The sequence below is a fragment of the Cibotium barometz genome, chromosome 12 (assembly GCF_041138505.1).
Source record: "Cibotium barometz isolate CiBa-2024 chromosome 12, ASM4113850v1, whole genome shotgun sequence".
NCBI classification, from domain to species: Eukaryota; Viridiplantae; Streptophyta; class Polypodiopsida; order Cyatheales; family Cibotiaceae; genus Cibotium; species Cibotium barometz.
The window spans coordinates 25,935,468-25,961,226 of record NC_141057.1 but is presented as its reverse complement, the minus strand read 5'-3'; the positions used below and the strand labels follow the sequence as shown (position 1 = coordinate 25,961,226).

Sequence of the window (25,759 nt, the reverse complement as noted above, 5' to 3'; positions counted from 1 at the left end):
AGCATTGACATTCTGATGATGCAGGAGCACCACTTGGGTGAGAGCAGGATCCGGAGATATGGTTCGGTGATGCCTGGTAGATGGGACACTTTCTGGTCTGCAGGGTTTGGTCCGTTGGGTGGACAGGGAGGAGTATGCATGGTTATTGCAGATGCATGGCGGCAGGCCATTGTGGACCGAGGGATCATTGTGCCTGGTAGAGCACAGTATGTCATTCTGAGGATGCATGATGAGCTATTGGGTGTGCTCAACATCTATGCGCCCAATCATGCTAGTGCCAGAGCAGAGTTCTGGACTCAGGTTACAGATGCATTGCCAGAGGCCGCACATTGGTGTGTTGGGGGAGACTTCAACATGCTTGAGGACCCGGCAGATAGGGTGGGAGGCAGTCATGTTACAGTGCACGGCACGGAGCTTGCAGCTTGGGACCGGTTTTGTATGACACTGAGGATCACTGATGCATGGCAGCATGGGGCTTTCTCCCGGTCTCAGGACAGTCTTAGTTTCTCTCGGTCGGATCGCCGGCAGGGAGGGACTAATCTATCTCGGATTGATCGCTTTTATGTGGGCGATTGGTTGGGGGAGCGAGGGGGCTCCGTCGGCATTCTTGCTGGCACCTCATTTTCAGATCATGCGCCAGTTATACTGACTTTGGAGGAGGGGACACGGGAGCCCAGCTTGCAGTTGAGGATCCCAGAGAGGGTACTTGCAGACCCCAGTCTCGCTGAGGACATTGAGAGGATCTGGCATGATAGTCAGTGCTCTGACCAGGATGCAGCGGGCCAGTGTGCCCAGGGACTCATTGATCTTAGCTCTTTTCTACACGCTGCAGCTTTGACACGACTGGGAGAGATTCGCGAGCGGGAGCAACGGCTGAGACGCAGCCTTGCTTCGCTACAGCGCCTTCAGGAGCAGCAGCCTGCATGTGAGTGGGTGGCGTCCCAGCTGAGCCAGGCACGCCAGGAGGTTAGAGAGGCAGAGGAGCAGAGACATGAGTTTTACTATCGTCGTCAGGCCTCTCAGTGGACGCAGCTTGGTGATAGAGTGACTGGGGAGTTTTTTGAGATCACTGGACCCCGTCATGCGCGAGCAGGGGTTCGCCAGCTTGCTAGACCGGATGGATCGATAGCTACTGAGCTCGGGGAGATCAGAGCCATTGCCACTGCTTTTTATCGTGACTTGCTTTCAGCGGAGCCAGCCACTGAGGATCGAGATGTATGCAGACAGACTGTGTGGGCCCATGTGCAGAGGAGGGTCACAGACCATATGCGCACAGTTCTAGGTGCGCCTCTGTCAGAGATTGAGCTTGCCGAGGCCTTGAGGGTCCTGCCGCGACATAGTTGCCCAGGGGAGGACGGACTGACGCCGGCCTTTTTTATGCGCTATTGGGACCTTTTGGGGCCAGGCCTCCGCAGGGGCTTTCAGCATGTTTTGGACACTGGGGTGATGCCGCAGAGCTTTTCAGAGGGCTTGATCTATCTTATCCCCAAGGGGGAGGGAGTATCGGATGACATTCGGCATTGGAGGCCTATTACGATCCTCAATACTGTATACAAGGTCTTGGCAAAGGCCTTGAGTTTGAGGATCCAGCCCTTCCTGGGGGAGTTGATTCATGCTACTCAGACAGGATTTGTCAAGGAGCGCAGTATCCTTGACAACATCTTTACTTTCTGGGAGGCGACGGCCCGAGCTAGGTTTCTTGGCGAGGACTTGGTCGTGATGCTTCTCGATTTTGAGAAGGCATACGATAGAGTTGATTGGGGATTCTTAGAGGGCACTATGCTACGCCTGGGCTTTGAGCCAGGATGGATCAGAGGGGTGGCAGCTTTGTATTCCACAGCTCGCAGCCAGGTGCTGATTGCAGGAGGTCGGGGGCCGAGTTTTGAGCTGACCAGATCAGTCCGTCAGGGGTGTCCTCTCGCCCCTTTCCTTTTTCTCTTCTTTGCGGAGGCTATGAGTATGTATTTGACGGCAGAGGAGGTTGGTTTGAGAGGACTTCAGCTCCCAGTCCGGGGGGAGGATTTGCTTGATGCTGAGTTTGCAGACGACACGGGCTTATTTTTGCATGGCCAAGAGGCCAATCTTATTCGGGCAGAGCAGTCGCTCCAGGTTTTTAGTGCAGCTTCGGGAGCATTGATCAATTGGCGCAAGACAGTGGCCTTTTGGATCAGTAGTGCTCCCACTCCGGCATGGAGTCCGGACCCCGGTTTTAGATGGATTCCTCCCGGCACAGCAGTGCGGTATTTGGGATGCCAGATTGGCCTCGATTTGTCACCTGAGCAGCAGATTGCCCCGCTTCTTCTGAGCATTCGGAAGAAGCTATTGTATTGGAGTACAGCTCGACTATCCTTGGCTGGGAGGGTGGTGGTGGCAAATCAGGTGCTGTTAGCGACCATGTGGTACATTACGTCTTGCTGGATTTTTTCGAGCTCTTGCATCAGCCAGGTACAGAGGCTGATCAGGAACTTTCTGTGGTCTGGGCGGGACGGTCAGCCAGCTCGGGCAAAGGTTGCATGGGCAGTTATTACACTCCCGCTGGCTCAGGGCGGTTTGGGCATTATAGATCCAGTTGATCAGAGTAGAGCCTTATTGGGGAAGCTTATTGTTCGGGGGTTGCTTCCAGGCGCTGAGCCTTGGAAAGAGCTCCTCTTGCAGCGATTGCAGGCCCGGGCGCCTCCTGCAGGGGGTACTTGGGCACCAGAGATTCGCTGGATATTCATAGAGATGAGGAGGACAGGCCTCAGTAGAGGATGGGAGGACAGATTTGCTTTGAGTATCCTGAGAGCTTGGGAGTTGCTGAGACCGGGGCTCTCTCAGCGGCCTCCGTCTTGTGTTGAGGAGCGGGCCAGGCAGCCGCTCATCTGGAGCCCAGCGGTTCGTACAGAGCAGGGTCATATGCTGGGTTCTCGGCCTCGTCTAGCCTGGGGACCTTTAGCGGCAGGCCCAGCTCGTAGTTTTGGAGACTGGCAGGCTTTCTGCAGTCTACCAGAGGAGACCCAGGTGGAGAGGCTGAGTCACTTCAGAGGGGGGTTGATTATGCGGGATGATATTCAGGAGGCACTTTCAGAGGAGTGGTTCACACCTCTCGAGCCAGTGGCCCCACGGTGGATGGGTGCCTTCACACAGTTGGAGATCCTGATTGCTGTCAGAGCTAGCACTGAGGATGGCAGATGCCTCTATTATGAGATTCAGGATGAGGGCCGACTCCAGAGAGTGGAGGTGGAGTCGCCCTTGGTTGCAGAGTGCACCTTTCAGAGGATTCGGGTAGTAGCTGCCGCTTCTCGGAAGTGGCATATTGACCCCGACCCTGCTGACGTGCTCCCGGATTGGCGTATATGGGCATATGCAGCACGCCCCTTGGCCCGGCTACAGTGGGACCCCGGAGAGTACGAGTGGCATGATCCTTATGCATCCCTTGAGGCCACAGAGATCACTTTTTTCCAGTATACTGTTCGGCTGGGACGGCATATTTTGACGGCGAGGAGGACGGTTTCTCCAGCGGCAGCTGGGCATTGGCGATTGCAGGGACTATCACAGGAGTTCCTGGAGGATTTCTGGGCTCGACTCTGGGCTAGTCGACAGGCCCGCAGGATCTCGGCTTTTCAGTGGCTGGTCGCCCACAGGGGCTCAGCAGTTGGCACTTGGCTTGTTTATAGCGGTCTTCCGGCGGCCTGCGTCCGATGCGGCCACCCTATGGAGACACAGAGACATTGCCTTTGGGACTGCCCTCAGGCACAGCAGATCTGGCTGCGGATGCTGCGTATTCTAGCCCCCCTCTCTCCAGAGGGTATGTTTACGTGGGGTGCCGCTGCTTGGTCGACTTTGTCAGGGCCTGCTATGGGCTATGAGATGGAGCAGGGCAGTCAGGCCATCAGATTTATTAGGGGCCAGCCTCGCCTGGTTCCGGCACCGGATTTCTCGTCCGACAGCTGGACACAGGAGAGGGATTTACGATGGGAGCTCCTCAGCAGCCTCACCATCTGGTTCACCTGGAGGGCCCGGTGCTTCACGGCCTTTGAGGGGAGATTAGAGCCACCAGCAGAGACTGTTCGGGGGATTTGGCAGGAGTTGATCCACACCCTGCGAGGACAGTACGACCGCATCCGGGGAGACTCGGATGAGGCGATTTTACGGCGCCAGGCCTTTCATACCACTTGGCGCTGCGGCCCGTTCTACACCCTACACACGGGATCCCCCCGTTGGCACTACAGGCCACCTGTTTGGCTCTTCCCCCCCCCCATTGTATGATTTAGCCGCTCAGTCCTTTAGACTGATGCTTGTATTTTGCAGCACCTAGGGAGAGTCTCCCGGGCTGCCATGATGTATTCACTGCTCTTCTCTCTGTTAGGAGCAGGAGAGATCTCTTTTGTAGCCCTACGGGCGTTTTTTCTACATAACTAATGAAAGGATCTTTTCTCGGAAAAAAAAAAACATTGAGAGCAGATTGCTAGAGAGCTTGTGAACATAAAGCACATCCCAGATAATAGAAGACTCGCCAGGACAAGAGTTAAGTCGCACGTTATCCACATAAGAGGCCTCAAGGTTGGAAGCATCGCCAAGGGACACCTTCGAAGAGCTAGGCTTAATATCATGCAGAATGGACCTCTCATGAGTCATGTGAGTAGAGCACCACCCACTATCAACCACCCAATCCGTAAGACGTGAGGTGGCAAGAACATGTGAGTCCGCGAGAAGCTCCTCAATGCCAATGAAGATAATCTCCTTGGTAGAAGAGGAACTCTGGTATTGGTTGGTGGGCTTCTTTGCAGAATCACCTTCTCTTCTTCTTCTTGCGTCAACCATACTAAATGTGACCTTTGTTAATAGTTGAACTCAACAAGAGGAAGCAAAGGAGAGACTTGGAGCAGCCAACAATGATCCAACACTTGAGGAAAAATGATGAATGAATTATATGGCAAAAAGCCTGTTCTTATATACATCATGAAGGAGCTGTTCGACAGAATAAAAACCCACGAATGCCGACAAAGTCCACGACTAGGAAAAATGCCTAATAAAGGTGGGAAAAATATTACATAAATATGTTGAATAAAAGGTGGCATAAAAGGATCAAACGGGACTAGAGATGATCATTCCAACACCTCCTCTCAACTCTGGCATGGTGGTCTACTCCCATATGGGTAAGGAGCTGATCTATAGTATCTCAAGAAAGATGTCATGAACCACCAATAAAGGTGGGGGATCTTCGGGTGAGGGGAATCCAGCCGGTTGTTGACCTTTGTCTGTGTGTTGTGCCTCCACTCTGCGCGCGGTACTCGACGGTTCCGCATTCTTCCATGGTATCAAAGCACTGAGATTCTCAAGCTTTTGCTTCTATACTCTACAAGAAGACTATCAGCCAGCGTTTTTTTTCCCCACTTGCTGTATGTCAAATCCCCATAGGATCTCCTTGTAGAACGCTCCTAGTACAAGACTCGAAACCTGCAAATAAACCAAACAAACAAGAAGGGGGTGTAGACTTGACTCACCTCCCAACCACGACAGCCGTGGGCAAGCCCACAAGACTTGGTTGTCCCCACCGAGCCACGACTAGATCCAGGCTCCAGACCATAGAGCTCTCACAAATCACGCGAGACTCTATATAACTAATAATTAACCTTGGCCACCCTTTTACAGGCTCTTGGCTGGTCATCGGGCGTCCACACTTGGGCGCCCGCCCGTCCATACTTGGGTGGCCACCCGTTAATCTATCCCTAACTCAGCTCTCCAATCAGCCTGCCTAGCTCCAAGCTTCCCCAAACCTCGAAGCTAGTCTTGTGTGCGTGTAGCACACGATAGATACACACTGTGCACATGACATACTCTCCTTCCTCTAAGAGCTCACTCCTGAGCTCACTAAAAAGCCAGGATAATCTCTCTGAAGAGTAGTCAAAGTCTCCCATGTAGCGTCCTCCTCAACACGATCCTTTCACTTGATCTTGTATTCCGTGAGAAGCATATTACGCAATCTTCTTTCTTGAAATCCAAGAATCTTTTCAGGTTCGTGTGGAACAAATGTCATGTCCTCAACATCTATGATTTCTTGAGGAGTAACTAACTGGTTTGTTCCACCCAGTACTTAAGTCTACTGACATGAAATACAGGATGAACTTTCACATGAGAAGGCAAATCCAATTCATATGCAACTGGACCAATCCGTCGTGTAATACAAAATGGTCCACAATATCTAGGGAATAATTTCGGAGATCGACCTGTCCGTAAAGTCTCGTAATCTTCTGAACTCCCAAATACACGATCGTTCCTTCAGAGAACTCTCTGGGTGAACGATATCTATTAGAATAAAATCTGTCTCGGTCTTGAGAACTTCTAATAGATTCCTTCGCAACTTGTAACATTTCTTGCATATCTTGCAAAAAATTACGTGCTACATCATGCTGAAGTCTTGAGAATCCCATTGTAACAGGTGATCTAGGTTGAAACCCATACATAAGCATGAAAGGACTAAAACCTGTACTCGTTTGCTTAGTACTGCTATATACAAATTCTAACATAGGAAGATAATCCTCCCATGAACTCTGTCTTTTGGATACATATGCTCGAAGCATATCCTCCAAAATCTGATTCACTCTTTCAGTTTGGCCATCAGATTGAGGATGATCTGAGGAACTCAAATTCAAAGTTGTTTCCAACTTCTCAAAAACAAGTTTCCAAAAATCACTCGTAAACTTAGAGTCCCTATCACTGACTATGTCCTGCGGTAACCCGTACAGTCTAAACAATTGCTCGATAAACTGTCGTGCTAATTGCGTAGCCATAATAGTCTTCCGGGTCGGTAAAAATCTAGCCATTTTTGTCAAGCGATCTACCACAATCCAAATAGAATCGTGGCCTTGATGTATTCTTGGCAATCCGGTAATAAAATCCATGGAAATACTTTTCCATTTATTACCTAGGATTTGCAAAGGATGCAACAACCCAGCCTGTCTAAAGCGTTCAGCTTTATTTGCTTGACAAATTTGACAATTGAGAACATAATCTTCTACATACCCTTTCATCTTTGGCCAATAAAAAGTGTGTTTCACTAACGATAGTGTCCTGTGTACCCCAGGGTGTCCAGCAGAAGGGGCGTCATGACACTCCTTAAGAATCTTGGACCTAATGTCTAGGATCTGTGGTACACAAATTTTGTCATTACGGAATAGTAAACCATTCCGAACCATCCACTGGCCTCTTGCAGCCTGAATGGTAGGCTGCTCAGTCATCGAGCCTTGGTCAATTAATGAGCTCCCGTCCTAGATCTTCTACCAAAGTGGACCAAAATAACTATCAGTCCTACAAAGCCCTCTCAATGACTGAAATAAGTCAATAGAAATCTCGGTGAACGACAAAGTATTCACCTCTCTAATTCGACTAAGCGCATCTGCAACACTATTCATGGACCCTTTTCGATAACGAATCTCAAAATCAAAATCTTGCATTAACTCAGCCCAACGAGCTTTCCTTCCTCTCAAATCATCCGCATCACACATACTTGATTGACTGATGATCAGTCACACACATACTTGATTGACTGATGATCAGTCAATACCACAAACTTGGAGCCATATAAATAATGTCTCTAAATCTTGAGAGCGTGAATCACAGCATAAAGCTCCTTCTCAAGGGTTGGCCAACGAGATTGAGTATCGTCTAGCTTTTTACTTTCAAAAGCAACAAGTCTACCATCTTGAAATAGCGCAGTCCCGATGGCATAGTCACTGGCATCAGTTTCAAGAACATAAGGCCGACTAGGATCGGGTAATGCTAAGATAGGTGCTTCCTTGACTTTATCTTTCAAAAGTCTGAAGGCCATATCCAGATCGTTATTCCAAGTGATAGGCTGATTTGACTTACGTCCACGACCTTTCAACAAGTCGATCATCGGTAGTGTGAGCTAAGAGTACTCCCGCACAGATTTCCGAAGAAAAATAATAAAACCGAGAAAAGAACGAAGTTGTTTCACTGTTCGTGGTATAGCCCACTCCAGAACCTTCTGAACTCGGTCATAGACAATGCTCAGTCCATCTCTAGTGATCTTGTGTCCCAAGTAAATGATGTCTGTCATAAAAAACTCACATTTACTTAACTTATCGTGAGGTGTCTAACATGATCCTCAAGAGTACGACTATATATCAAAATATCATCCAGGAACACAACCACAAATTTTCCCAAATGTTCACGAAAAAGATCGTTCATCATTTGCTGGAAAGTGGCTGGAGCATTGGTTAACCCAAAAGGTAATACGAGAAACTCGTAATGGCCATACCTAGTCCGAAAGGCGGTTCGTTGGACATGCCTTTCATGAATATATATCTGGTGATAGCCAGTACGTAAATCTATCTTCGTGAAATATTTTGCTCCTGCTAACCGGTCAATCAGGTCATCTGATCTAGAAAGAGGATAATGGTTCTTAATTGTCAACTTGATCAATCTCTTGTAATCTATACACATTCTCCAGGTGTTGTCCTTCTTTCTCCTAAGCAACACAGGTGCACCCCAAGGTGATTTACTTGGACGGATCTAGCCCATCCTCAGATAATCTTCGAGATGTTAAGCCAACTCATCTTCCTCAGCTTGGCTCATTTTGTAAGGTGCAATACTAACAGGATGAGCACCAAGGATCAGGTCAATACGATGATCTACTGCCCTTTCAGATGGTAAGCCCGATAGCAGTTCCTTAGGAAATACATCCCCCTCTGCCATCAGGAATGATCTCCATCCGGCCCTCACTGTGAATTGGTATGGTGAAATTGTCGCCAATGAAAATGCGACCAGACTCTTGTTTCAGATCCTGAAAAAAGTCACGAGAAGGAGTCATGTGCCTGGAAGCACCACTATCAAGAATCCATTCCCGAGTATCCTTGGCGGTGAAGCCAACTGCCTCCTTGCTCGAAGAAGATGAAGCATCGGTGTCCAACATCTCCAAGTGCACCAAGGCTGGAGTCTTTGCAGCTGAAGCTGAAGAATCAATACTCTTCCCAGTCCGCTTGGGACACTTTCTCCAATAGTGGCCTTTCTCGCCACAATCATTACAGGTCCTCTCGGCCTTCAGTTTATCTCGGTCTAAATCGGGCTTCTTCTCAGAAGACTTCTCCAATGAAGACTTCCCTTTGCCCTTGTTGTTGTTGTTGTTACAGTCTTTCGATCGTTGGCCAGTCAAGGCCTCAGGACCTCCGCCCTGTGGAGGGTTCATGAATCGCTCTTCCTAGTCCAAGACCATGGGTAGCTCCTCCCATGTGATAGTGTTGAGCCTGCTATTGGTGATCGAAGAGGAGTAAAAGGCTAAGTACTGAGAGGGCAAATGTGACAACAATGTTATGGCCATATCCTCTGTCGATATCTCTTTCCCTGCCTGGAGAACTTCCTGCTGAAGAGCCTGTAGCTTGTTCATGTGCTCCCGCATCGTCAACGACTTTGCAGGATTCATCACCCGCATCTGAACTTCCAAGGAGATCCTCTTCATGGGTGATACCCTATTGTAGAGAGAAGCCAAATGCTGCCAAATCCCTCTGGCTAGCGTCATATGCTTTATGTGATCGATCACTTGTGGTGTGCAATTGAGGAACATGAAAGAACGGACTCGGGCATTCACACGATCCCATAACTGTGCATGCGCCTCTCGTTCCTTCCGAATAGAGGGTAACTCCCCTTCTTCCAACCCGGTCGTGGAACCCCAACAACAATGAAATCAGCCAAGTCATAGGACTCCAAAACAAATTCCATCATTACCTTCCATATGCCGTAGTTGTTCCAGTCCAACCGGCAGTCCACCGGGAACGTGGGGAGTGTCGGGATCTTCACGTGCTTCTCAGCCATCTCAAGCAAATCTGCCATCTCAAGGGTTCACAAGGTCTTGTGAAGGGAGGGTGGGTGGGAAAAAAGAAGAAGAGGAGGCTGCAAATAGAATGCAAGGTGGCTGTTCAACGGTGATGGCTGCCTTCTACCTAATCTCCAAGTCCCGTACAGCCCAAGCAGTCTCCAATCAGCACCTCAATCAGCAAACCCTCGACGTCCCATTATCTCCAAGCTTCACGCCGCCTGGGGCTCTGATACCATGTCAAAATGCATAGCGGAAATGAAGACAACTATTGTAGAGAGCAACACACAGATGAAAGAAAGAGAGAAGCTAGTGTAACTCTGCTATATACACCAATAAAATCCCGGAATACATAATGAATAAGTGTGAGGGCAAGAGGCCATTTTATATGGCCCCTGGCTGCTGGTCGGCCAGCCCAAAGTCAGCCGACTGATGCCCTGGTGCCCACGACATGTAGAAATACCCAGTCGGCCAGCATTTATGTAGTCAGCCAGCAGTATGGTATAGTCGGGCAGCACAGACTCAGTCGGCCAGACACCTCGGGGCAGCCAACAGCCCACACAGCTCCAGAAAAAATGGGAAAAAAATACAAAGAGTGAGGAAAAATGGAAAGACACCAAATACGGGCGAGCACACCCACAACAAAGGCCCTGACATAGTGTACAGACAGGAGATGATTGCTAACAGCTTTCGCCTATGCATACTCCAACAACAATCCCCCACTCTCTGCTCCATCACATCAGCGTTTTGTTCCTGCAACTTACCTCAGGACAGCAGTCCCCTCTCTGCTTCATCATCATCACATCATTGGGACAGCAGCCCTCTCTGCTCATCAACACACATAGTGGGATAGCAACTGCCAGCCCTCTCTTTTCATCATCATTATTCGACATCAGGACAACAGCCCTCTCTGCTCATTCGACATCGACTCGAGACAGCAACCCTCTCTGCTCCTCACCACCCCTCAGATATTGTAGCACCCTCGTCACCAGAGCCTTCCTCACTCGGGACAGCAGCCCTCTCTGCTACTCACCACCCCTCTGGTACTGTAGCACCCTTGTCACCAGAGTCTCCACCACTTCACCTTCCGCTGCCCACTACAGATATCTACCACCTCGGAGTGCCTCTGCATCCACCAACGCAAGCCTTCAACACTGACCACCTCGGAGTGCCTTCGCCTCACATCGACGTGAACCTTCGTCACCGATCGTGCTTCAGATCCAACATCGTCTTTGCTTCTTCGCCGGTCCTCGAGAGTCTCCTCACATCAGAGGGCCTCTTGTACATGATTTCATTCACCATCATACATACACTCATTTACCCATTTCATGCCGTGTTGATTTGCTCTAATCTCTCGTACATCCAATGGTCCTTGCATCCTTTTTCCCTCACATTGACGCTAATTAACATGATTAAGACAAAGGAGAGAGAAGAAGAGAGAGACTGGTTGTCAAGGTTTTCTTTTATTCATATGGTACAAAAAGGTTGCTTAATGCTTGTACATGACTTCGGCCTATGGTCAGCCCCATAGGAGTGACCCCATAGTGACTAGTCACAGGGGACGGAGGGGACGAACCCTTGGAACAAGGGGACGCCATCCCGGGAACACTTTGGGACGGGGATGGATGGGCGCCCCTGTCAAAATACGCAGCGGAGATGATAACCAAATCTGAGACCACAAGAGCAAGTAGATTGCAGTGTAACTCTGCTCTATATACACAAGATCCCGAAGTGTAAACAAGATACAATGGCAAGGGGGCTATGGGGCCATTTTATATGGCCCCAAGAGAGCAGTCGGCCAGTAGAAGGGGCAGCCGACAGGGACTGAATTCTCCACGACCAGCAAAATGCACCAGTCGGCCAGCTATATCAAGTCAGCCAGCAGCTGTGAGAGGTCGTGGACCTGAATGATCAATCGGCCAGCGCATGGGCCCTCCTGCCAACACAGGGCAACAACCCAAGCCAAGAAAATAGGGAAAAATGGGGAAAAAATACAGGGAATGAGGAAAAATGAGAAACCACCTACAAAGGGCGGGCACACCCACAACAGAGGCCCTGGTGTCTGGTAAAGACAGAAGATGACTTCTAACACCCCCTCTCAGTTCCTGGCTATGAAACCAACCCTAGGGAGCTGAAGTGCCGCCTGATCATAGCGAGGTAGAGACTTCGTGTGAAGAGGTCCGCCGCATTGTCCTCCGTCGAACAATAAAGTAGCAAGATGTCACCAGCCAAGATCTTCTCACGTACAAAGTGATACTCTATCTCTATGTGCTTGGTCCGGGCATGGAAGACCGGGTTCCGAGTAATAGCTATACAACTTTGGTTATCACACTGGATGACTGTGGGCTCCTTCTGTGGAAACCCAATCTCGCCTAGCAGCCTCCACAGCCACACAACCTCACAAGCAGCACCACAAGCAACCCGGTACTCTGCCTTTGTCGAAGATAGGGCAATAGTTGGCTGCCTCTTACTGCTCCAAGAAACTGCTCCTGAGCCAAGGGTAAAACTGTAACCTGAAGTAGATCTCCTCGTGTCTGGATCTCCTCCCCAATCTGAGTCACTCCAACCTTGGAGTCTGACTTCATCCCCTCCTGTGTAGAAGAGTCCTAGATCCTTCGTACTCTACAGATACCTCAAGATCCGCAATCTTGCGTCCCAATGAGACTTCAATGGTGTCTGCATAAAAGAGCTCGACAGCCCCACGGAGAAGCTCAAGTCCAATCTGGTGTTCAGCAACCAGATCAATGAACCAACCAACTTCCGATACTGCGAGGCATCAACTCGCTTACAAGGATCATTAACAGTTAACTTTGTATTTGGGTCCATCGGCGAAGTAATAGGCTTGCAGTTCTCCATCCCAAAGGCCTCAAGCAACTCATGAACATACCACTGCTGAGAGACAAAAAAACCCCTTTGGGTCTGCCAGATATCCAATCCCAAAAAGAAGTGGAGTAAGCCTAGGTCGGTCATCTCAAACTCCTTTGAAAAGGCAGCCTTCGTCACACCAATGTGCTCCACATGACCGCCGATGAGAATGAGATCATCCACATAAAGGATGATAATCGTAACCATGCCGCGTTCCCGAGAGAGATATAGGTTGGGATCTGCAACCGATCTCTGAAAACCAGTCCAAACAAAGAAGGAATCAATCTTCTGATTCCAAGCCCTGGGAGCCTGTTTAAGACCATACAAGGCCTTAGGTAACCTGTAAACCATCCCTTCTGATCCTGGAACAACAAAGCCTAGAGGCTGCTCAACATACACCTCCTCCTGCAGGTCACCATTAAGGAACGTAGATTTTACATCCATTTGATACACAGGCCACCTCTGAGAAGAAGCAAGGGCAAGAACGGTCCGAATCGTGGTCATCCTTGCTGTCAATGCAAAGGTATTCTTGTAGTTGATGCTTGGCCGCTGAGCATAAGCTTTAGCCATGAGTATGGCTTTGTGTTTGTCCACCGACCCATCTGACGCATATTTGGTCTTAAAGACCCATTTGACACCAATGACTGACCATTTCGACGGCCTCGGTACCAACTCCCGTGTGTTGTTCTTCTCGATGGCATCAAGTTCCACCTGCATGGCTTTCCTCCAAGTATCCTGAGAAAGGGCTTCCTTAATGCAAGTGGGCTCCTTGTCCCGCATAATACGAGACATCAAAGCATAGTTTACCTGAAGAAGCTCCGTTGTATTGCTTTTGTTGCGGACTCCGTGCGATCTTCGAGGGCCGTCCTCTGTGGTCCACTCGGAGGGTAGCTCTGTGACACCTGACTCCCGAAGGGCGTCCATCAACCACCTGGGTACTCGAACAGATCGTGGAGCCTCCTGTTGTTCCAAGGGCTCTGCTCCAGCTGCGGGCTCAACCTCCTGTACTAACTGTGGTTGACCAACTGGAACAATGGTCTAGGAATCATCATCAGACTCCTCTGGATCTCCAAGAAGTGGCGGCTCCTCGACAGTGGATACTGAAACATGCTCATCAAAGACCACATCTCGGCTGACAACAATCTCATTCCTCTCTGGATCATACAATCTGTATCCCTTGGAAAGAGAATTATACCCCACAAATATAAGCTTACGGGATTTGGAGTCAAGCTTTCCCCTCTGCTTCTTCGGAATATGTACATACGCATCGCTCCCAAAAACACGGAAGTGGGAGACATCAAGTTTCCTACCAAAGTATGCCTCAAACGAAGTCATATTAGGTACTGAAGTCGTTGAGGGTATGGACAGCCGTTGCCACAGCCTCTCCCCAAAGTAAGATCACGATGCTCCAGCATGGTCCTCGCCCTCTCCACCACCAGTCTTGTTTTTGCGTTCTACAACTCCATTCTCTGAAGGCGATCCTGTATTGGCCAGTTCCCTCTTGATGCCATGATCTGCACAAAATCTGACAAAAACATTCGAAGAGAATTCACCCCCTTTGTCAGCCCTAAGAGTCTTTACCTGCAATCCAGACTCTTTTTCCACCATCACGTGCCAATCCTTGAACCGTGCAAAAGCTTGGTCCTTCTGTGAAAGAAAGTAGACCCAAGTGAATCTGGTACAATCATCAACAAGTAGCATGAAATAGAGAGATCCTTCCAATGATGGTGTCTGTTGAGGTCCACACAAGTCAGTGTGAATCAACTCCAATGGTTTTGAAGCCCACCTGGAAGCTTGCTTCGGAAAGGATTCCCTCTGCTGCTTACCACGTATGCAAGAACTGCAACATACTTGCCTGCTGCCACCAACATCTCGCAAGCCAACCACCATCTGGTCCCGGAAAGCTCGCCGCAGTGCATCCACATTTAAGTGGCCAAAACGAAAGTGCCACAGATCTCCGACCTAAGAACCTGTCAATGAGGAGAGTGCAGAGAGCTTGAAGATACCTTTCTCCACACCGCCTTCCCAAACAACCTGGCCAGTCTCACGGTCCCGTAGAGCAACTAAATGCTCCTCAAATTCCACCCGAAAGCCAGTCTTGCATACTTCATGCACTGACAGAAGATGAAAACCAAGAGCAAGGACGTAAAGAACACGGGAGGAATGCTTACCCCCCTTGCCGTCGGGAATAATCTCCATCCGGCCCTCACTGTGTATCGGAATGGTGGAGTTGTCGCCAATGAAGATGCGACCTGACTGTCGTTTAAGATCCAAAAAGAAGTCTCGGGAAGGAGTCATGTGCTTGGAAGCACCACTGTCAAGAATCCACTCCCAGGTATCCTTTGCGGTGAAGCCAACTGCCTCCTCGCTCGAAGACGATGAAGCATCCGAGTCCATCATCTCTAAGTGCACAAATGCTGGAGTCTTTGCAGCTGAGGCTGAAGAATCAACACTCTTCCCAGTCCGCTTAGGACACTTTCGACGATGAAGCATCCGAGTCCATCATCTCTAAGTGCACAAATGCTGGAGTCTTTGCAGCTGAGGCCAAAGAATCAGCACTCTTCCCAGTCCGCTTAGGACACTTTTGCCGATAGTGACCTCTCTCGCCACAATCATTGCAGGACCTCTCGGCCTTCAGTTTCTCTCGATCTGTGTCAGGCTTCTTCTCAGAAGACTTCTCCGGTGAAGCCTTCCCTTTGCCCTTGTTGTTATTCCGGCCTTTCGGCCGTTGGCCAATTAAGGCCTCCGAACCTCCACTGTGAGGAGGATTCGTGAATCGTTCCTCCTGGTCCAAGACCATGGGCACAAGCTCCTCCCATGTAATGATGCTGAGCCTACCACTAGTAATCAAAGAGCAGTAGAAAGCGGAGTACTGAGCAGGCAAGTGGGACAGCAAAGTAATGGCCATATCTTCTGATGATATCTCCTTCCGAGCCTGGAGGACTTCTTGCTGAAGGGCTTGCAGCTTGTTAATGTGCTCCCGCATCTGTATTTCCAAGGAAATCCTCTTCATGGGCGATACCCTGTTATAAAGAGAAGACAAGTGCTGCCATATGCCTCTAGCCAGCCTCATATGCTTTACGTGATTGATTACTTGCGGTGTGCAGTTGAGGAAGATAAATGAACAGACCCTGGCGTTGACACGATCCCAAATCTCTGCCTGTGCCTCGCGGTCCTTTCTGGTTGACTGTAACTCCCCTTCTCTACTTCCGGCCGTGGAACCCCGACAACAATGAAATCAACAAGGTCATATGACTCCAGCACAAACTCTATCATAACCTTCCATATGTCATAATTGTTCCCGTCCAACTGACGGTCCACTGGGAACGTGGGGAGTGTTGGGATCTTCACATGCTTCTCAGCCATCTCTAACAAATCTGCCATTGCGGGAACTGAAAAGGGTGCGTGGGTGGGGGGGAAAAAAAACCTTACACCTACAAGTGGCTTGTCCAGCAACTCAGCCCGCCTTCCTCTTGCTTCTTCTCTTCCCGAACAGTCCCTAACAATCCACCAATCAGCAATGCAACAATCCCCCTCTTGCTCAGAAAACTCCCAAGATCTCTCAAGAGCCTAGGGCTCTAAGACCATGTCAAAATACGCAGCGGAGATGATAACCAAATCGCAGACCACAAGAGCAAGTAGATTGCAGAAAATAGACAGCACAAGAGAAAAGGAGAGATATGCATGTAACTCTGCTCTATATACACAAGATCCCGAAGTGTAAACAAGATACAATGGCAAGGGGGCTATGGGGCCATTTTATATGGCCCCAAGAGAGCAGTCGGCCAGTAGAAGGGGCAGCCGACAAGGACTGAATTCTCCACGACCAGCAAAATGCACCAATCAGCCAGCTGTATCAAGTCGGCCAGCAGCAGCTGTGAGAGGTCGTGGACCTGAATGATCAGTCGGCCAGCTCATGGGCCCTCCTGCCAACACATGGCAACCACGCAAGCCAAGAAAATAGGGAAAAATGGGGAAAAAATACGAGGAGTGAGGAAAAATGAGAAAACACCTACAAAGGGCGGGCACACCCACAACAGAGGCCCTAGTGTCTCGTAAAGACAGGAGATGACTTCTAGCAGTCCCCAACTGGGCGTCCCTGACAAGAGACGGCATTCTAGGGACGGATCTAAGTGGGGATGGCTGAATGAGAATGCCCAAGGTTACGGTTTGGGCAACGGTCACATTTTTTACCCTTTTTTTCTGGCCGTTGTGGGGGGGCTTTTCGTGGGCCTTTAGAGGCCTTGTGCCTTTGAGGCTTTGGGACTTGGCCTCTCTCTTGCCTCCCTCCCTATAAGAACACACACACACACACTCTCTCCCTCAAGCGGCAAGCCTCAAGGGCCAAGGTCTCAAGTTTCAAGCTCTCACACAAGCAAGCTCTAGCCTCTCAAGACTCACACACTCTCTCCCTCACACACACTCTCTCAAGCTTCACACCCCCCCCCAACCAACCCTCATACTCAAGTTCTCCCTCAACTTTCAAGGCTCAAGCCTCACTGACTCTCTCTCTCGCTCAAGCTATCAAGTGACAAGGAGGCATCCATCATCCATGGCATCCTCCTCACGTGGAGGCAGCACTTCAAGTTCCCGTAGAAGGACAACGGGATGGACAAGGTGGGATGAGGTCAATCACACCCCATCCCCTCATGGAGGCAGTACACGGCCATGGGCATGCAAGCTTTGCCCGTATAGGCGAGTGGGTGGCACCGACAAAGTAATTCTTAAGTGTCGTTCCTACCCCCGTCCCTGTTCCTACATACGGCCGTCCCCCGTTCCCGTCCTCATCCCCGTCCCTTGTGACTCTAGGTGACCCTCGCCCTTCTACATGACTTCTACTGATGCTTGAGATGAATGAATGATGAACTACTAAATTGCACTTGATGAATGCTGAATATGATGAGATGCTTATATATATATGCTGAGAAGTACTGGTCGGCCAACTTGAATGCAGTCTCCTACATGCTGGGACCCCTATGCTGGCTGCCGACAGGGTTCCATGCCCCCAGATGGTGGTGATGATGATGATGATGAAGATGATGTTGTTGTAGATGAAGTGCTTGTTGATGCTAATGCTTATGCTATTGATGGTGATGAAGATGCTTCTGATACTGATGGTGACACTATATGTTGTCCTAACTATTGCACTAGTTAGGGATTAAGACTATTCATGCCGAAGATTAGCCATGGCACAAACGTGCACATGACATTCCCTTCTGCTAACTTGATGACGAGATGAACACTCTGTCATCCTTCCTCCCTGGACTGCGACTGACTTTAAACTACGACTGACTTTAAAATGCTATTGACTTCAAAATCTACCTTATTGACTTTGACTTTAACTGACTGATATTTTTGTCTAAACACCTTCACTCATGATCTCCACTTCCAAGTCTTGCTAAAGAAGTGAGCGTCTGTTCATTGTGAAAGATTGATTGAGCGGAAGCAAAGGTGCACTAGAGTGTGCTGAATAGAGAGTGCAAGAGAGAGAGATATGGAGCAAACTATGCTGAATATACTGAAGCAAAATAGTCCCAAGCAAGAGACACTAGAAGTCTCATAAGTGAGGGAGCAAATATGTACAAGACTGAATGAGAAATGAGAGGCCAGCACCTCCTATTTATAGGTGAGGTATGCTGGGCGACTGGGGATGCTAATGCTGGCCGACTGGAGCATGTATGCTGGCTGATTGGTAAAATACCAAAAAGGCTGGGAAAAATCCCAAAAAAATAGATAAAAAAAGGGGTGGCCAGCCCACAATCAAGGGCCATACAAAAGGGACCAAATGGGCACCAGAAATGAGCAGAAACTGGGGATGAATGTGGTAGCACCCCCTCTCTGCACTAGATGCTGAACAAACTCCGAGAAGCCGAAGATGAGCCAAGGAAGCTTGAGAAACCGGCTTTTTGAACAAATCTGCAGCATTTTCCGCTGAAGGACAATACTCCGAACACAAATCTCCAGCAAGAACCCGTTCACGAACATAGTGATACTAAATCTCAATGTGTTTCGTACGAGCATGAAACACAGGGTTCTTGGCGATGGCGATGCAACTCTGATTGTCACACCAAAGAAGAGGAGATCCGGTAGGAGGACACCCGAGCTCCTCCAATAATCTCCGCAACCATATCACCTCACATGTAGCATAACAAACCTCCCGGTACTCCGTCTCGGTAGAGGAAAGCGCCACAGTACGCTGCTTTTTGCTGCTCCATGAAATGGCTCCAGACCCAAGTGTAAAAACACAACCAGTGGTCGAACGCCAAGTATCTGGATCTCCAGCCCAGTCTGAATCAGACCATCCAACAAGAGTGCATCCTTGGCCATAAAAGATGCCAAAGTCCAGAGTGCCACGCAAGTACCGAAGAACTCTAAGAGCACACCGCCAATGCTACTGACGGGGTTTGGATGAGAAAGAACTCAATAAACTTACTGCCAAACATATGTCCAATCGGGAGTAGGTCAACCACACCAAACAATCGATGAGAACCCGATATTGTCCCTGATCAATCCCCGAAGAAGCATCAAGAAGAGAAAGCTTCTCACCAATATCCATAGGAGAAGATACTGGTCTACACCCAATCATCTGAAATCGTCAAGAATCTCCCGTGTGTACTTCTGCTGAGAGAAGAAAATGCCCTTCGAGGTCTACCAAATCTCAAAGCCGCCATTCCGTTCAATAGCATCCAGCTCTGCCTGCATAGCACGACGCCAAGGCTCATGTGAAAGAGCCTCGTCCACAGAAGTGGGATCGGAAGGACCATTAATGATAGAGCACATAAGAGCATAATTAACAAACATGTTGCCCTCATGAATTTGTTTCCCTATAACTCTGGAAGAATGCCGGAGAGAACCAAGCGGAGGAGTAGAAGGAAGCTCACGTAACCCAGAATCACGAACTATCTGATAATAGCATCCACGCACAGATCTGCTTGAACTCGCCGAAGGAGCAGAGTCATCATCATCTAACTGAGAATCCACAGCTGGACGTGTAACAGAAGTAGAGGGAGGAGGAGGAGGAGGAGGAGGAGGAGGAGGAGGAGACAGAGGTGGAGGAAGAAGAAGCTCACCACCCCCCTCTGAAGATGTAGGAGTCTCGTCGAACACCACATCACGCCTCACAACTTTGCTGGCCTGAGGATCATAAAGAGTCAAGACAATATGCCTTGGACACAATGCTGTATCCGAGAAAAGACATGCGCTAAGACTTGGAGTCCAACTTGGAGCGATGCTCCTTAGGCACATGAACATACGTCGAACACCCAAATATCCGGAAATAAACAACGGAGGGCTTCTCACCATGGAAAGCCTCATATAGAGTTTTATCAGGAAGTGCAACAGTAGGAGACCTGCTCTGAATGTAGACAGCATTGGAAGCCGCCTCAGCCCAGAAACGTCGAGGTAATGAAGAATGCTCAATCATAGCATGGGCCATCTCCATAATGGTCCTATTCTTCCTCTCGGCAACTCCATTCTGAGATGGAGTATATGATGTAGTAAGTTGTCTCCGAATGCCGTGGGTCTTGCAATATTGCGAAACTCCTGGGATGTAAACTCACCCACTCCATCGGTCCTAAGAGCCTTGACTGAGTGACCGGTCTCTTTTTCCGCCTCAGCTCTCCAATCACAGAAGTGTTGAAAAGCCTCATCCTTGGTCTTTAGAAAGAAAAACCCAAGTATATCTGGAAAAATCATCCACCATCACGAGCATGTACGCCTTACTTAAAGACGCGGTACTCATAGGATCACGTAAGTCTACACGAATGAGAGGAAGTGATGTTGAATATCTGTGTGTCGCCTCCTTCGGAAAGGCGGCTCGGTGTTGCTTTCCCTGTAAACAAGAGGGAGAAGCAAAAGACGGAGCCTTGATGGTTGGTAATCCCTCAACCAGCCCATCCTTCGAAGCTCGCTGCAGAAGCTAATAACTCAAATGGCCAAACCGAGCATGCCAAAGAGCAGAAGCACCAGAAGAAAGCAGAGCGGTCAACTTGTAGAGACCACTATCTTGGACTCCCTGAGTCAAGATGCTACCGGTCGCCTTATCACAAATGGTAATCTCATAACAAGAACAGATCACCTCTACACCCTGAGCTATAAGAGCACTCAATCACTGACAAAAGGTTAAAAGCCAAATCTGGAATATAAAGAATGTCAGAGAATTACCTCATCCTTGGAAGAGCGAAAGATAGGGATAGTGCCATGTCCATGCACTGGCACAGAAGAAGAATCACCCAGAGTGATCTCGCCTAACCTGGCAGTGAAGTCCTCGAACCAATCTCGATGGGGTGCCATATGAGCAGTAGCACCGCTATCCACAATCCAAGACCGTGACTGAGAAGTCACAAGAGCAAGTATACGCCGAGTACCTGCTAAGAGAAGGATGCCATCATCCTTCTTGGATTGAGACACCGCCGTGGAGGAAGAGTTCTTTGCTGCTTCATCACGCTTCTTCTTGTGACATTTGGGTGACTTGTGACCCTTCTTGCCACAATAATGACATTCAATGTCCTTATTCTTTGAAGATTTCTTGTTGTCTTTATCCTTGTCGGAATCCTTGGAGTTCTTGTCAGAACCCCCTTTCCCTTTCTTTTGTTGATTCTTCCCTTTGTCTCGCGCTGCCAAAGCTCCATCAAGGCCACCAGAGATGCCAATCCGCTCCTCAAAGCGGGACTCAATCTGCATAATGGAGGGGAGAACTTCCTCCCAAGTAACTGGAACAGGACGAGGAGAAGAAACAAGAGACTGAAAGTATATATCAACCCTCTCGGGAAGCTTGGAGAGAAGCCGAATAGCCATGTCCTCTGTAGAGATGTCTTTGCCACAAACAACAAGCTCGTCCCAGAGATCTTTCATCTTCGAGATGAAAGCAAATAAAGATGGAAAGGCAGAAACTGATAAGTTCATAAGTTGCTTTTCCAACGCCAAAATCCAACCCGGAGACTTAATCTCATAGAGATCTGCAAAAGCCTTTCAAACTTCATGTGCAGCATTTGTTGTACGCACATGAGAGAGAACAAAATCCTGACATTTCAATATCAGAAAGGAGAAAACAGGTCGATCATTCGACTGCCAAATTGCCAAATATCAATCTGTGCCTAAGTTGCACCACCGGAAGCAAGGGTGGGAGGGGTGGCATTGGCCGGGGTAACAAGCCAATCCCAAAGATCCACGCCACGCAAGGTCGATTTCACCTTCACCTTCCATAGGGTGTAGTTGGAACCATCCAACTTTGCAGACTCAGAGAACATATGAAGAGAAGTCGGTGCAGCCATCACAAAAGCTTGGGCTCAATCTCAAGAAATATGCACAAACTCAAAAGAAGAAGTGTCCTCCACAAGTACCAAGAGTGCCACCAAAGCCCGAAACACCAGACCCCCTCTGCAAAGGGGAAAGACCACTCGAGAGGAAAACGCAGCACAAGAAGGGCTGCTGTCCTGAAAAAACAGGCTGCCTATGTCCAAACTCCACGTGGAAAGAAAAACGCTGATCAAATAATACCTAATGGCTACAATCGGTGAAGCCAATCTGTAGGAGAAGTGACCAGCAGGTGCTGTCCAGAAAACGCAGCAGCAAAGGGGCTGCAAATCTGAGAAAAACGCAGAGGAGAGGGTGCTGAAAATAGGGCTGAATCTGGAGAGGTTGCTAAACCGGGAGCAATGATACCATGAAAGAGTACACAGAGCGGAAGCAAAGGAGCACTAGAGTGTGCTGATTAGAGAGTGCAAGAGAGAGAAAGATATGGAGCAAACTATGCTGAATATACTGAAGCAAAACAGTCCCAAGCCAGAGACACTAGAAGTCTCATAAGTGAGGGAGCAAATATGTACAAGACTGAATGAGAAATGAGAGGCCAGCACTTCCTATTTATAGGTGAGGTATGCTGGCCGACTGGGGATGCTAATGCTGGCCAACTGGGGCATGTATGCTGGCCAACTGGTAAAACACCAAAAAGGCTGGGAAAAATCCTAGAAAAATAGAGAAAAAAGGGGTGGCCATCCCACAATCAAGGGCCATACAAAAGGGACCAAATGGGCACCAGAAATGAGCAAAAACTGGGGATGAATGTGCTAACACATTGCTATCCCCATGCCTGCTTTTCCCTTAACCTTAACACAATGTCGGGTCACCTACTGGAACTGATCATGCCTATTGCTAGGCCTTTGGAAATGATCTGAGAGCTTAATGAGGTGCTGGGTATGCGTACCTACCCTAAGGAAATGCTTCCCCTCGCTTTGCCTGTTTGTAGAACACTTCTTCTGCCACCCTGTTGCATCCTTTCTACTGGAACTGTGCACCATCCTTGGGACCTTGCTTAGTGGGTTGAGCCTGAATGCTCTGATACCAATGTTGCATGCGCGGGAGCCTTGGGAGCCTTGCTGTACTATCCACAGCCCTAAGCCTGATTATGAGCATTGATACTAATTAACATGATTAAGAAAGAGGAGAGAGAATAAGAGAGATTGGGTGCCAGGGTTTTCTTTTATTCATATGGTACAAAAAGGTTGCTTAATGCTTGTACATGACTTAGGCCTATGGTTAGTCCCATAGGGGTGACCTTGGCCCTTCTACATGACTTATACTGATGCTTGAGATGAATGAATGATGAACTACTAAATTTCACTTGATGAATGTTGAATATGATGAGATGCTTATATATATGCTCAGAAGGACTGGTCGGCAAGCCAGCATGCAGTCGCCTGCATGCCGGGACCGCTGATAATGCTACTGATGGTGATAAAGATGCTTCTGATACTGATGGTGACACTATATGTTGTCCTAAGTGCACACTATATGATGTCCTAACTGCTGCACTAATCAGGGATTAAGACTGTTCATGCCAAAGATTAGCCATGGCACGGGCGTGCATGTGACAACCCCGGACTCGTGATAGTACCATTTTTTGTGTTTTGTTTTTTGTCCCTACCCCGTACTAGAGGTAGCTATGTTTTTTGTGTTTTGTATTCCAAACAAAATAGTGCCAGTCTAGAGCCCAAAGACTTGGCCCAGAGCCCGAAGGCTCAAAGCACAAGAGGTCATTTGGACGCCCAAATGGTGACTTGGCACACCTTCTAGACCCACCCAAGGCACCCATTCGAGAGCCCCACAACCCGAGAACTGTGTCTCGAAAAGATCTCCTTTTGCTTTAGTGCAGTCCAATATGGATATATGTAGCATGCTTGGCACAATGCCAAGCCTACGCAAGCCATCTCTTAACCATCTGACCACATATAGCCTCATCTCGAAGTCCAAACCATACTTTGTTGAGCATCCATGCTAGTCTACGACACAATGACTTCTCCTCATAAAGACAACTTTAAACAATGTAGCCACGGAATCAATCATTACAAGGGTGGAGCATTATTAACCAACATAGGTTGTCCAAAATTCCATTTCTACACCATCTTGATTTATTATTGTTCTACCCTACTTGGACACATGATACACTACCTGTACAAGTGTCATCAAAGGTCATGGCATATGCGAACGGATGCTTGTGACAAGCATTTAGACAGGAACGAAAACTTACAAAGTGAATTTGCTACGACCGTAGAAACGACTAGAGCATTGTTCTAGTGGACCTATTATGATATCCTTTTGCCTAGGCTTCCTTTTAGGCCAGTTTCTTTTGGTTATTTATGTACGGGGAAAAAGTAGATCTTAATAAAAATGAGACTATAAGCATCTCCCAAACCTATTAAAGTGCAGCACATTAGTACAGATCCTGACCTTGATTACCACGGCTGTGACTCCTTTGTCCATGCAAAAATACGTCCCAGATCGACGTGCATATTGCTCTGAGAATTTCCTCATGGCTTCTAGAGACTTTTGAGGATCCGCTGCATCCAAAAAAAAACCTTGGCGTCAGAGTAGGGACATTAAGTGCCCTCTATTTTTTCACACGATGATACTTTGAGGGCATCCAAAAGTTGAAGAGTAAGCCCCAAATTGATGGCCCTGCATTCACTGAGTCTTCTTGTTTGTATTCCAAGTGAACTTTGTTTGTTTCTGCTTCATGAATGCATATGTGCATGGCCATCTGATTGGCACTTGTATGGGCAACAGCTTATGAGGGCTCTGTACGGCACTTTCCAAAAGGGCCGGAGGGGGGGGGGGGGGGGGGGGAGCTTGCAGCTTCACAGTCTTTGACAAGCAAGGGCCGCATACAGAAATCAGCTTGATGCGACCACTGAGTCAATCAAACGCTGACAAGCGCAACATTCTGACAAGCTTCAATCGCATACCAATGGGGGCGTTAACCCCAAATTAGGACCAAAGCATGGACTGCGGCCACATAGCTCGTTAAGTAAACCAACAGCTATGGTCATCTAAATACTAACATAGCAGACAGGAGAGCAAAGAGGAAAACATGTGAAGAGAAGACCATACCAGATGCTCGCGGAGTGCAGAGTCGGCGAGTGGAGCGCCATTTCTGTTGCTGGTGAAGCGAAGAGGGGACCTTGTGAACCAGAAACCGCGAGGAGTCCAGGGTTGACGCCATTACTGTGTGAGTGAATAGTTAGCTTAGCAACGATGGGGTGAGACCAGGGATGTGTTGACGTGGCATTCAATCGCCCACACATCGATCTAGGGTCCGTCACGTTTAGACAAGTCCGCACGCTCGGTCTAACCTTTTCACACGCACATAAAAAAAAGGTTTCTTCATCTTCTTTCTTTTGACAAAGAATTGTTAAAAGTGATAGCCAAGGGTTTGAATGGGTGTTGGGTCATTGCATCGCATTTACATTTACATCGTTCATGAATAGGCCCATGATAAATCCAAACCTACCTGCCCCCTCAAGGCCCTTCTCTCCCGCTCGCGCCTACCCACCAGCGCATAACAACATGGTCTTTGTCACAAGTTAGACTTTAATCTCCCAAATTATGGTTATACTAGTTTCTCATAGAGTTTGTATGGCCATTATGATGGACGATTCTCATAAGCAAACATAATTTGCTACATTGGAGTCTTCCCATAATTGTTCGTGTATATGGTAACCGCAATGGAATTTGCACAAGGATTGGAATGGATTAATATTCATGTTGGAGTTTGCATGTGGATTGGAATGGATTAATATCCAC

At 48.5% G+C, this 25,759-nt stretch overlaps 1 protein-coding gene across 1 annotated transcript in view; it reads right to left on the bottom strand.

Moving 5' to 3' along the window:
* Window positions 1-25,264, bottom strand: part of LOC147633228 (ferredoxin-thioredoxin reductase catalytic chain, chloroplastic-like) — a 57,383-nt gene extending 32,119 nt beyond the window's left edge. Inside the window, exons 1-2 of the mRNA XM_086806240.1 lie at window positions 25,067-25,264; window positions 24,407-24,516 (exon numbers count right to left, since the gene is read on the bottom strand). Of these exons, the coding sequence (XP_086662366.1) occupies window positions 24,407-24,516; window positions 25,067-25,178 (222 nt within the window). The 5' untranslated portion in view covers window positions 25,179-25,264. The remainder of the gene's footprint in view (window positions 1-24,406; window positions 24,517-25,066) is intronic.
* Window positions 25,265-25,759: the final 495 nt, after the last annotated feature.